This window comes from Bombina bombina, chromosome 4 (assembly GCF_027579735.1).
Source record: "Bombina bombina isolate aBomBom1 chromosome 4, aBomBom1.pri, whole genome shotgun sequence".
NCBI lineage: Eukaryota > Metazoa > Chordata > Amphibia > Anura > Bombinatoridae > Bombina > Bombina bombina.
Window position 1 is genome coordinate 597319533 of NC_069502.1, and position 13497 is coordinate 597333029.

At 34.4% G+C, this 13497-nt stretch overlaps 1 protein-coding gene across 1 annotated transcript in view; it reads left to right on the forward strand.

The window, feature by feature from the left end:
* The window catches only part of GRIK2 (glutamate ionotropic receptor kainate type subunit 2), a 1179562-nt gene that overhangs the window by 664494 nt on the left and 501571 nt on the right, over positions 1-13497 (forward strand). The window contains exon 7 of the mRNA XM_053710578.1: positions 3392-3535. Coding sequence (XP_053566553.1) covers positions 3392-3535 — 144 coding nt within the window. The remainder of the gene's footprint in view (positions 1-3391; positions 3536-13497) is intronic.

Sequence of the window (13497 nt, forward strand, 5' to 3'; positions counted from 1 at the left end):
CCTGGGTCTTCTATTTCTTAGGTATGAGTTTTTTAGTTCCAGTGAGCATTGTCAAACAATAATTTTATGCAAAGTGTGGAAAATAATCATTTCAGGGGTGTTAGGTATTATTACATTTAATTTATCTGACATAATTCAAAAGGACCTCTGACCAGAACAGTTCAAGTTCGGGAAGGAACAACATATGTGGAGTAGGGAACCCTCTCCACCACATCCCCTCTGACATTTTGCACTTAAGAGAGGAAAGCTTCTGTGTAGCCTTGCAGGAGTCCAGTACAACCTACACAGCAGCTTAAGGTGCATTTTGTTAGGGCAAAGGCTTTGAGCCAAGATATGTGATTTATGTCAAAGTCAAGGTCTCTATTCCATGCTATTGTGTATGTTGGAAATGACAGGATCCGCAGGATTAGGAAGATCTTGTATATAAGAGATGGCAGGTGCTTTGGTGACAGTCATGGTGCATAGTTGCTCAAACAGGGAGAGATCTTTGCCAAGGTCAGCTTTGTGTATATGTGAGAATCATAATGAATAGGATGGTTGTATCGAAGCCATGAAGAAAATAGCTCCCCATATCTTTCTTGCATGTGCGATTGGGAGTTCAGTTTGCCATTATCTAATGCGTAGTGTAGTGACCCTTCTCTAAGACTATAAGGACTCCCAAAGCATGACTCTAAGCAACAGTATGGTAGTTCAGGATTTTCTATAAAAGTCAGTAAAGGTGAGAACTTGGAGGAGATGTGTGTGCTAGTCGCTATTGTTTTGGCCTATTCAGAAACGGTTTCTGCAGACAGGGGGTATTTGGATATTGATTTGGGACGTATTTCGGGGGAGTATATTCATCTTTATGACCCCAATCCTACCAAGTCAAGAGAGTGGTTTGTTCTTCCAGGATAACATGTATCTAGATATGTAATTGTTTAGTTTTAAGTAGTTATATTTCAAAAGGGCATGGTAGTTTGCTTTTGTAGATTTTATTTATTGAAATTTTGCATGGTAACAATTACAAAATACAGTAAAACAGTAGTAGGTTTCATGTTCTTTTAATATTATTATTGTTTTATTTATAAAATACCAATATATAGATGTTGTGACAAAGGGAAGATGGTAACCAAGAGAGGACAATGTCACACAGGTAAAAGAGCAGATTGAAGACAAAATTATTTAAAGGGACATTAAAGGCATTTAGTCCTATTGCATCAGTGTACAGTTTGATACAAATTGTTTTAAGGAGTCAGTCACAATTTAGTGGTGCATATATATTGTGTTGCATAACCTATTTTTAGAAGAGAACAGCAAAATTTTTTAGGGCAACATATTTACCTATAACAATGCAAAAACTTGCCAATTATTTTAAAATTTTATTCTGTCTGAGCTGACAAAAAAGTCAAACTTTATTAATTATAAAGCATTCAAAACCATTGTAAATAATACAAAAACAGCAAATACCACAACAGGAGGAATGCTCAGAAAAAGCTACATAATTACAAAGTTATTGCAGTCTAGTCTTAAATTGAACAGTTCAGAGTAATTATATGAACTTCAACACCAATACAAGCTAAACTTGCATTCACTGAAATAACAACAGATAGCAGAAGAAATATTTAACTTTGACAGATCATATACAGATGGGTATAAGCTCCATATATCAATGTGTGGATGGACAGTGTTCCCAGTTAGGAAACCTGTCCTCCTATAATCAGGCTAAAGCAGGGGCTGTCAATCACTCTGGTCAGATTAATTTGGGGTAGTTTTAAACCACCAACTCATGCAAGCCTGCAACCACAGTTTGATAACTGGAGCCCCATATTTTGTGCTGTAAAACCTCCTTAGGACTGATATGGGCATTAATGCAAAGATACTAATATTGTCATGTTGTAAAGAATATTTTAAAATATTTATACAAAACTGATAAGAAAAACTGTTAAAAGGTAATTCCTCATAAAGACCTAGACTACAAGTTGAGTACAAAACTCCATACAGCTTCCATTTTTCCTCTTAGATTTTAAAATATTTATCACATCTGCAGTAGTATAGTGAGTGTTATGATATTTATGTCTGATGGCACAGGTGCTTTATTTCTATGACCTTTTTTTATTTTTATCAGGGCTCACACTAAAATTAATGTTGGATAACACTCGAGAGCAAAGCTAATGGAGCACAAAAGTTTACCTCAAGCAGTGCTGTTTTTTTTACTGTAAATTGTACATTTAATACTTAACACACACCTACATACAAACACGCATACACATAAAAATATATATATATATATATATATATACACATGCATCCCTGACCTCTTCCCACTCCTGCCACTTGTTATATACTATATTTCTTCAACCCTTCCCCAAAACCTTTATTATGAACCCTTTTTTATTAATTTATTTTATTTATTAAGCATTAATTTATCTTATGAGTTTATTTTTATTGCATTTTAGTGTGATTTTGACTGCAAAAAAGCTTAATACCATATTTTCAAAAATGTTTACTGTAAATTAGGTATTTCAGACTCTATTTAGAAGTAATCATTTGCATAACAAACATAATGGGCATACTACTTCTGCTTGTCAGTGTATTGCAATGACACATTTCTAAACTAAAGGTTTATTTGACTTTAAAATAACATATATCATATTGTATACAGACTATCTTCTCTACAGTGCTTAATTTATGGCATGCATGTGTGTGACTTTATTTTAAGTACTCTTAAAGAGACAGTCTACACCAGAATTTTTATTGTTTTAAAAGATAGATAATCCCTTTATTACCCATTTCCCAGTTTTGCATAACCAACACAGTTATAATAATATACTTTTAACCACTGTGATTATCTTGTATCTAAGCCTCTGCAAACTGCCCCTTTTTCAGTTCTTTTGACAGACTTGCAGTCTAGCCAATCAGTGCCTGCTCCCAGATTACTTCACATGCACGAGCACAGTGTTATCTATATGAAATATGTGAACTAACACCCTCTAGTGGTGAAAAACTGTTAAAATGCAATCTGAAAGAGGTGGGCTTCAAGGTCTAAGAAATTAGCATATGAACCTCCTAGGTTAAGCTTTCAACTAAGAATACCAAGAGAACAAAGCAAAATTGGTGATAAAAGTAAATTGGAAAATTGTTTAAAATTACATGCTCTATCTGAATCATGAAAGTTTATTTTGGCCTAGACTGTCCCTTTAATACTGAGTTCAAGCTTAATAAATAAAATAATAAAGTATTTTTTTTCTTTCTTTACTATTGATTTTTATATACCAGCATAGCAACAACACTAATAGTGAGTGGTAAATGAGATAGACATTATATTCATAGCATATATGCTTTTACTAATTTGTAGAACATTTATTTATACATGAATCTTATTATTTATACCTGTAATTTCCTTTATTTTCAGACGGATGCAGCTCTGATGTATGATGCAGTCCATGTGGTATCGGTAGCTGTTCAGCAGTTTCCACAAATGACAGTCAGTTCATTACAGTGTAATCGCCACAAACCATGGCGATTTGGTTCTCGTTTCATAAGTCTCATTAAAGAAGTAAGCCTTTTTTTTAATTTACTATCAGAATGTTATCCTTGCATTGTCCTTTATTTGTCTACCCTTTTTTTATTGTGGTTTACAAATGAGTCCCAATTTTACATTTTTCCTTGACCCAATATAATAAGCCTTTTGCTAAATCTGTTCATGTCAAGGTCACAAACTACATTAATATGGTGAAATTACAAGTTCAGTTTAAGTACCCTCACCACTTTCTTCTGTTGGTTTCTTTCCCCTTTGTTATTTGCACATTTTTCCTTTTTATCCTTTCAAGAGAAAGGTTCCTTTGTCTTGCTTCAAACTAACTGAAACCTTTTCTATTATGTGGCCTTTTTTGTTAAAAGAAATATGATTTGTAAGTTTATCTTCAATTTGGAACACTCTAAGCATGAAATACAGTAAAAAATAATAATCTGAAAATGTAAAAAGGTTATTGCATGCAAATTTATGTTTAGACGTGACAACCAGTTCTGAAAACTTTCTTAAATGAAAAAATCAATTAAAAAAAAAAATCGCTATGTTGAGGTTTTTGATGACTAGTCAATTATGTATATTATTTTGTGTACATTATAGCTTGATGAACACAATTAAAAATTCCTTTTTAAACATGGAGAAACGTAATATTGTTGCATTGATCCTAGCTAGAATGTGGCTACAGTAGATTGTGATGTCTTTTATGGGCCAACATATTCATGCTATAGTAATATTGTCTAGTTTACGAGTGTGTGCCCTATCAGTTGCGCAAAGCAATATCTGGTTTATCGGCAGGTGTTTGCATGCATCGAAAGTAGAGCGCAAATTACAAGTTGAAAATAAACTTGTTTGCTCGAGCCCAATTTAATTTAAAAACGTCGTCAGGTAAGCGCAACTTCAAAGCTTTGATTAACTGTTATGTCTGGAAAAAAAGTGTCACAAAAAACATCAAAATACATTAAAAAGTAAATGGCTCAAAGATGTGAGATCTCAGGTGTTAGAAAAAAAGGACATGCAGGCTTTAATATAGAGATACATACATAAACATGTCTAAATAGTGTTAAGCATATGTTTATATATATATACATATATATATATATATAGACATATGCACATAATGTATTTTTTTTTTGTCTACTGTTCATATTAATGTACTATATTAAGAAATCCAATGTTCTCAATTAAAGGATAATGTTAGTTATTTTATTCTTAAATACATATTTTTATATATAAAAAATTATTAAACATGTTGTCATAAATATATAGAAATATTCTATAGAGTATTTAGAATATTTTACAGAATGTTTAATAATTTTTATTAATGTTTATTAATATTTCAATAACACACCTTAAGAATACTAAGTTTTTATATGCGCTAACCGGAACGTGTTAAGTTAAAAATTGAGAAACACGATATGTAAAATGTTTATTTACAGTCCTATTTTTTTTTTTATTATTAAAACTATATTTCTAAAATCAATTTTAACTATATACAGTGGGAGAAAAAAAGTATTTAGTCAGCCACCAATAGTGCAAGTTTCTCCCACTTAAAAAGATGAGAGAAGCCTGTAATTTTCATCATAAGTATACCTCGACTATGAGAGACAGAAATGTGGAAACAAAATCTAGACAATCACATTGTCTGATTTGGAAAGAATTTATTTGCATATTATGGTGGAAAATAAGTATTTGGTCACCTACAAACATGCAAGATTTCTGGCTCTCACAGACCTGTATCTTCTTCTTTAAGATGCTCCTCTGTCCTCCACTCATTACCCGTATTAATGGCACCTGTTTGAACTTGTTATCAGTATAAAAGACACCTGTCCACATCCCACCTCAAACAGTCACACTTCCAAACTCCCACTATGGTGAAGGACCAAATAGCTGTTGAAGGATACCAGAAACAAAATTTAGACCTAGCACCAGGGCTAGGAAGACTGAATCTCCAATAGGCAAGCAGCTTGGTGTGAAGTTAATCAACTGTGTGAGCAATAATTAGAAAATTGAAGACATACAAGAATACTGATAATCTCCGCTCGTTCTGGGGCTCCACGCAAGATCTCACCCCGGTGGGGGTCAAAATGAACACAGGAACAGTGAGCAAACATCCCATAACCACACGGGGGGTCCTAGTGAATGACCTGCAGTGAGCTGAGACCAACGTAAAAAAAAGGCTACGATCAGTAACACACTACGCCGCCAGGGACTCAGATCCTGCAGGTGCCAGGCGTGTCCCCCTGCTTAAGTCAGTACATGTCGCGGGCCCGTCTGAAGTATGCTAGAGAGCATTTGATGATCCAGAAGTGGATTGGGAGAATGTCATATGGTCAGATGAAACCAAAGTAGAACTGTTTGGTAGAAACACAACTCGTTGTTTTTGGAGGAGAGAGAATGCTGAGTTGCAACCAAAGAACACCATACCTACTGTGAAGCATGGGGGTGGCAACATCATGCTTTGGGGATGTTTCTCAGCAAAGGGAACATGATGACTGATCCGTGTAAATGAAAGAATGAATTGGGCCATGTATCGTGAGATTTTGAGTACAAACCTCCTTCCATCAGCAAGGGCATTGAAGATGAAACGTGGCTGGGTCCTTCAGCATGACAATGATCCCAAACACACCGCCTGGGCAACAAAGGAGTGGCTTCATAAGAAGCATTTCAAGGTCCTGGAGTGGCCTAGCCAGTCTCCAGATCTCAACCCCATAGAAAACCTTAGGAGGGAGTTGAAAGTCCGTGTTGCCCAGCCACAGCCCCAAAACATCGCTACTCTAGAAGAGATCTGCATGCAGGAATGGGCCAACATACCAGCAACAGTGGTGTTGACAACCTTGTTGAATGACTTACAGAAAACGTTTGACCTCTGTCATTGCCAAGCAAAGGATATATAACATAAGTATTTGAGATTAACTTTTGATATTGACCAAATACTTATTTTCCACCATAATTTGCAAATAAATTATTTCCAAATCAACAATGTGATTGTATGGATTTGTTTCCCACATTTTGTCTCTCATAGTTGAGGTATACGTATGATGACAATTACAGGCCTCTCTCATCTTCTTAAGTGGGGAGAACTTGCACAATGGTGGCTGACTAAATACTTTTTTGCCCCACTGTATATATATAGGATATAAATATATATATGATTCAAAAAGGTGAGGGACAGCCGCCTATATTCCCAGTATACTGTGATGGGGTATGTAAGGGCGTATATGTTATAACAAAGTGGAGAAAAGTTAAAAAGTACATAAATATAAAGTGTACAATACTAAAAGAAAATAAGGAAATAAAAAATATTATATATAAACATAAAACAGTAAATAATGAATAAGAGTCCAGCTAAAGATAGCATATAAAATGTATGAACTTAAAAATAGTGTTCATAGAAGTCCTGGAGATGATATAATTCGTAATAAATCTCCAGATGTAGTAATTATGTAGATTATAGTTGGTATATACTACCCTTACCAGATATTACCTCAATCGAATGAGGTAAGTATGCCGCACTGGGGGTAGATATAGATGATTGGATTTCCTCCTTGTATTCTGCTATGGTGCCTCTTGTGATGTTCGTTGACCTCTTGGAGTATGCAGGGATAAGTTTCTGAAGGTGAGTTGATCCCTTGTACTTCCTATGGGTTGTTGGTTGGCCTCTTGGAGTGCTCTTTCTGTTCTGGTATTGACTTTCTCATTTGACAACCTCAAACGATATGAGGTATGTATATAGCATATATATTTAAAAGAGTCTTTCCACAGGTTAGAGAGGGATGCGTAATCCCCAATCTTAAATGCAAGCCTCTTAAAGAAGTTACATGCAGCTGTGGTGTGTTCCAAGATAGGATAGTACAGAATAAGGTGCCCACAAAGCAGCGCTAGTGAAACTGGCTGCAGGAGGATCAAGTAAAGATATTATAAAAAACAACTAATAAAACGTAGATAAAATATGTTTAACACAGAAGTTAATTCCCTAACGCGTTTCAAAGGTTTGAGTCCTTCTTCTTCAGAGGTAGAATTGAATGCTGGGCCATTATCGTTTGTTTTAAACGCTTTGGGCGGCGGCACGCCCTCAGCGTATAATTGGTCATGTGGGCCCGCGTTACGTGACGTTAGTTTCACGTTCGTTATTCAGTGTATTTCATTGTACAGTGATTGTTACATATCGGCACACGTGGATAGGGCAGAAATTTATACTGATAGGTTTAGTACAACAAGGATCTATGGGATATTAGTCTTTAACGTACTCAGCATTTTCCCTTGTCCTTTTCGATCGCATTATTTACAATATATTCATATTATTGATGTCTTTTCTACAGCAATAGGATCGTATTATGGTGTATAGTATGAGGTGAATATTCACACAAACATTTATTCACATTTTGTAATACTTGGGTTATTGATATTATATACATCTCTTCAGTATTTTTGTATGATTACTATTTTATGGTACATATATATATTGCTTGTTTATTTGAAAACCCATGTATTATTCAGTATCTGCTTATTTTGAGGTATATATTATATGCTCCGTATTTTTGGAATAAATGACATATCAATATATCAAATTTTCTGAAGTTCTAGAATTATATGTAGCCCCTTTGGAAGGCTATTATTGTTCTATACTAGGAGTATATCTTTCGTGTGTATTTGAGTCGTATTCCTATGTATACGGTATATAATATATATTGTATCGAGATATCTATCACTTAATACATCAAGATTCTGGGGTCAAATGTTGAACTAATCTCATTGGCTAGTTAGTATCTATATATGTATAGTTCTTATTTTTTTATTTTTGTATTTTTTATTTTTTATTTTTTATATTTTATATAAATCACTCAGGTCATTTAGGTCTCAGGGTGGTATATCATGATATATGTTAACTATGTAGCATATGATTATTAATAATATTCGTATAAAATAAGTAGTACTATAGTGTAATGTTTTATAGTTCTAAGTCTTGTAAGGAATAGATAGATAGAAGTATCACATACATGTCATTACAGAAATGTTTATTGCATACTTAGAAATATTAGAATTATGTGTCTTACTTGAATAAGAAAAGCTGCTATATCAATGTCTTTGTTGAGGCCTTTTGGGAATCATGGGAATCTAGTTTGTGTATCCATTGTGTTTCCCTCCGTCTTAAATGAAGTTCCCTGCTTATACCTTCTGGTGGGGTCCCTGATGTGTTCAAGTATGGTGCCTCTTAGACATGCTGGATTAGATTGTGTATTAGGAGGCGAAAATGGTTTGACACGCTATGTTTTTTAAACTGTTTTCTATGTTCCTAATATGTTTCCAGTAGTCTGATCTTGTAGGGTCTAATAGTGCGCCCTAACGTATTGAAGCCCACAATTGCATTCGGATGAGATATACTACATAATCTGTTTTACAGTTTAGTAATGGAATCTAAATTCCCAGAATCTAATTCCCATCGTTTGTGGTTGAGGATGAAGTGATTTTTTTGGTGGGTTTATTGTTATTGTAGTGGTGGTTTACATGCCGTCACAATTAAGACGGTTGCATTAAAGAAACCTTTTGTCTTGTTTTGCAGCCAGACCCTACAAGATCAGACTACTGGAACATATTAGGAACATAGAAAACAGTTTCAAAAAACATAGCGTGTCAAACCATTTTCGCCTAATACACAATTCTAATCCAGCATGTCTAAGAGGCACCATACTTGAACACATCAGGGACCCCCCAGAAGGTATAAGCAGGGAACTTCATTTAAGACGGAGGGAAACACAATGGATACACAAACTAGATTCCATGATTCCCAAAGGCCTCAACAAAGACATTGATATAGCAGCTTTTCTTATTCAGTAAGACACATAATTCTAATATTTCTAAGTATGCAATAACTTTCTGTAATGACATGTATGTGTTACTTATATCTATCTATTCCTTACAAGACTTAGAACTATAACACATACACTATAGTACTACTTATTTTATTACGAATATTAATAATAACATAATATGCTACATAGTTACACATATATCATGATATACCACCCTGAGACCAAATGACCTGAGTGATATATATAAAATATAAAAAATAAAAAATAAAAAATACAAAAATAAAAAAATAAGAACTATACATATATAGATACTAACTAGCCAATGAGATTAGTTCAACATTTGACCCCAGAATCTTGATGTATTAAGTGATAGATATTTCGATACAATATATATTATATACCGTATACATAGGAATACGACTCAAATACACACGAAAGATATACTCCTAGTATAGAACAATAATAGCCTTCCAAAGGGGCTACATATAATTCTAGAACTTCAGAAAATTTGATATATTGATATGTCATTTATTCCAAAAATACGGAGCATATAATATATACCTCAAAATAAGCAGATACTGAATAATACATGGGTTTTCAAATAAACAAGCAATATATATATGTACCATAAAATAGTAATCATACAAAAATACTGAAGAGATGTATATAATATCAATAACCCAAGTATTACAAAATGTGAATAAATGTTTGTGTGAATATTCACCTCATACTATACACCATAATACGATCCTATTGCTGTAGAAAAGACATCACATAATATGAATATATTGTAAATAATGCGATCGAAAAGGACAAGGGAAAATGCTGAGTAAGTTAAAGACTACATATCCCATAGATCCTTGTTGTACTCAACCTATCAGTATACATTTCTGCCCTATCACGTGTGCCGATATGTAACCAATCACTGTACAATGAAATACACTGAAACGAACGTGAAACTAACGTCACGTAACGCGGGCCCACATGACCAATTATACGCTGAGGGCGTGCCGCCGCCCAAAGCGTTTAAAACAAACGATAATGGCCCAGCATTCAATTCTACCCTCTGAAGAAGAAGGACTCAAACCTTTGAAACGCGTTAGGGAATTAACTTCTGTGTAAACATATTTTATCTACGTTTTATTAGTTGTTTTTTATAATATCTTTACTTGATCCTCCTGCAGCCAGTTTCACTAGCGCTGCTTTGTGGGCACCTTATTCTGTACTATCTATCTTGGAACACACCACAGCTGCATGTAACTTCTTTAAGAGGCTTGCATTTAAGATTGGGGATTACGCATCCCTCTCTAACCTGTGGAAAGACTCTTTTAAATATATATGCTATATACATACCTCATATCGTTTGAGGTTGTCAAATGAGAAAGTCAATACCAGAACAGAAAGAGCACTCCAAGAGGCCAACCAACAACCCATAGGAAGTACAAGGGATCAACTCACCTTCAGAAACTTATCCCTGCATACTCCAAGAGGTCAACGAACATCACAAGAGGCACCATAGCAGAATACAAGGAGGAAATCCAATCATCTATATCTACCCCCAGTGCGGCATACTTACCTCATTCGATTGAGGTAATATCTGGTAAGGGTAGTATATACCAACTATAATCTACATAATTACTACATCTGGAGATTTATTACGAATTATATCATCTCCAGGACTTCTATGAACACTATTTTTAAGTTCATACATTTTATATGCTATCTTTAGCTGGACTCTTATTCATTATTTACTGTTTTATGTTTATATATAATATTTTTTATTTCTTATTTTCTTTTAGTATTGTACACTTTATATTTATGTACTTTTTACTTTTCTCCACTTTGTTATAACATATACGCCTTACATACCCCTACAGTATACTGGACATATAGGCGCTGTATCCACCTTTTTGAATATATATTTACTCTTACTGTCTAGGGCTTTACAACCCTCCCAGTATTTGTCTTATATAGCAGCCATTATCTCCTATAACCTCTCTGACCAGCGCCCACTACAGAGTAACACTTGTGTCAACTCAGGTTTCTGAGAAGACACATTTTACTTAATCCTACATATATATATATATATATATATATATATATATATATATATATATATATATATATATATATATATATATACACACACACACACACGTATTTCTATATATGTCTGAAACTGTTTATGTAAAATACACATCTGTACTTATATATCTAAAGGACTAGATATATAGGTATAGATATATGCTTTATATATATATATATATATATATATATATATATATATATATATATATATATATATAATTGTGTGTGTGTGTGTGTATTTAACAATAAAAATAACATTATCCTGTATGTGAAGAACATTGGAATGTGAAATATGTACAGTTAATATACAGTAAAACACATATAAACACATGAATACATATTCATACATAAAGAGACACATATATATATATATATATATATATATATATATATATATATATATATATATATATATATTATTATTATTATTTATAAAATATTTACCAGGAAAGATACATTGAGATTTCTCTCGTTTTCAAGTATGTCCTGGGTACACAAAACATTGCATTGATACAATTGGTACGATAAAATACAAAACAATAATAATACATGATATATGCACAAAAATTTAACATAGAACAGGTAGGAAATATATAATCAGCAATGAAAGGTGCATTCTGTTTTGAGATATGTAGAGAGGGATCTCTTAAAGGATATTAGGCAGGTTTGAAAGTGTGCGGGAGGTCGTTCCATAATTGTGGTGCTCTGTAGGAAAAGGAGGATCGAGCTGCTTTCTTTTTGTATTGAGGCACGCTAAATAATGTGCTGGTACTGGATCGGAGGTTATAGGAGGTGGGAATAACCGGTGAGAGCATACTGCTCAGGTAGGGTGGGAGCTTGTGGGTGCGTCTGGATTCCAGCGACAGCCAGTTTAGTTCTTTTAGCATGTCACAATGGTGAGTCCTGTAGTTACATTGTAGCACAAAGCGGCAGAACGAGTTATACAATGTATTAAGTTTATTAAGGTGAGTTTGCGGTGCTGGTGCATATACTACATCTCCATAATCCACGATTGGCATCAGCATTTGCTGTACAATCTTTTCCTTTACAGTAGGGCTGAAGCAGGATTTGTTTCTGTACAGGGCACCTATTTTTGGATAAAGTTTAGATGCCAGTTTTTCTATATGGAGGCCAAAAGATAGATTGGGGTCTAACAACATACCCAAGTATTTAAAAGAGTGGACTGTACATATATATAAAGTGCATTGGAGCCATTTGCAGTCAAGTAGCTAAAATCATGTAAAATTGTATTTATTCAATTTTAATATTTAATAAAGTGTTTAACTATGTATTTACTTTAAATACTTCACATTACAATACTCTTCACTTAGCGATATATGTTCTAAGTATTTATAAATAGATATTCCTATATATTTCCAGGGGCAAAACTACAGGGGGTGCAGAGTCCACAATTGCAACTGGGCCCCCAATGGTTTTTTTACAATAAAAAATAAAAAAACGTTGACCTGCCACTGCCTGCACTGATATCATGTGAGTGTGACATGATGCTTCACTAGTGTCTCTTACTACAGGGGTTAGTGTTTCTGTTTTACCCATTGGTGTTTATGTGTGTGTGTGTGTGTATGTATATGACTGTGTGTGTATTTATGCATGTTTGTGTGTGTGTGTGTGTGTGTGTATGTTTGTGGAACCAGAAAATTACAGACCTTGTTACTACAGCATGGGGGGGCGGGGGGTAAACAGTGTCAGTCTATAGAGTACCACTATATACAGTACAGGGGGGCTGGACCATGTCACAGGCTACTGTGGTCACTTTATAAAGTACTGGGGCGGGTAGGGTCAGGCCAGCCATCTCACCGGCAGATTACAGACTGTGTCACTGACTCACTATATACAGTACTGGTGGGTTAAACAGTGTCACTATATACAGTAATAGGGGGACAGACCATCTCACAGAGGTGGGCACAGGGTACCTCCTTTAGCAGACATGTAATCTGATTCACATTTTTTTTTTCCGTGTTAAATGTAAAAAAAAAAAAAAAAAGATATGTATCAAATTCACTTTTTTTTGGGGGGGGGCGGGGGGTCCTTCTTAGACTCTTGCACCTGGGCCCTGTGGTTTCTAGTTAC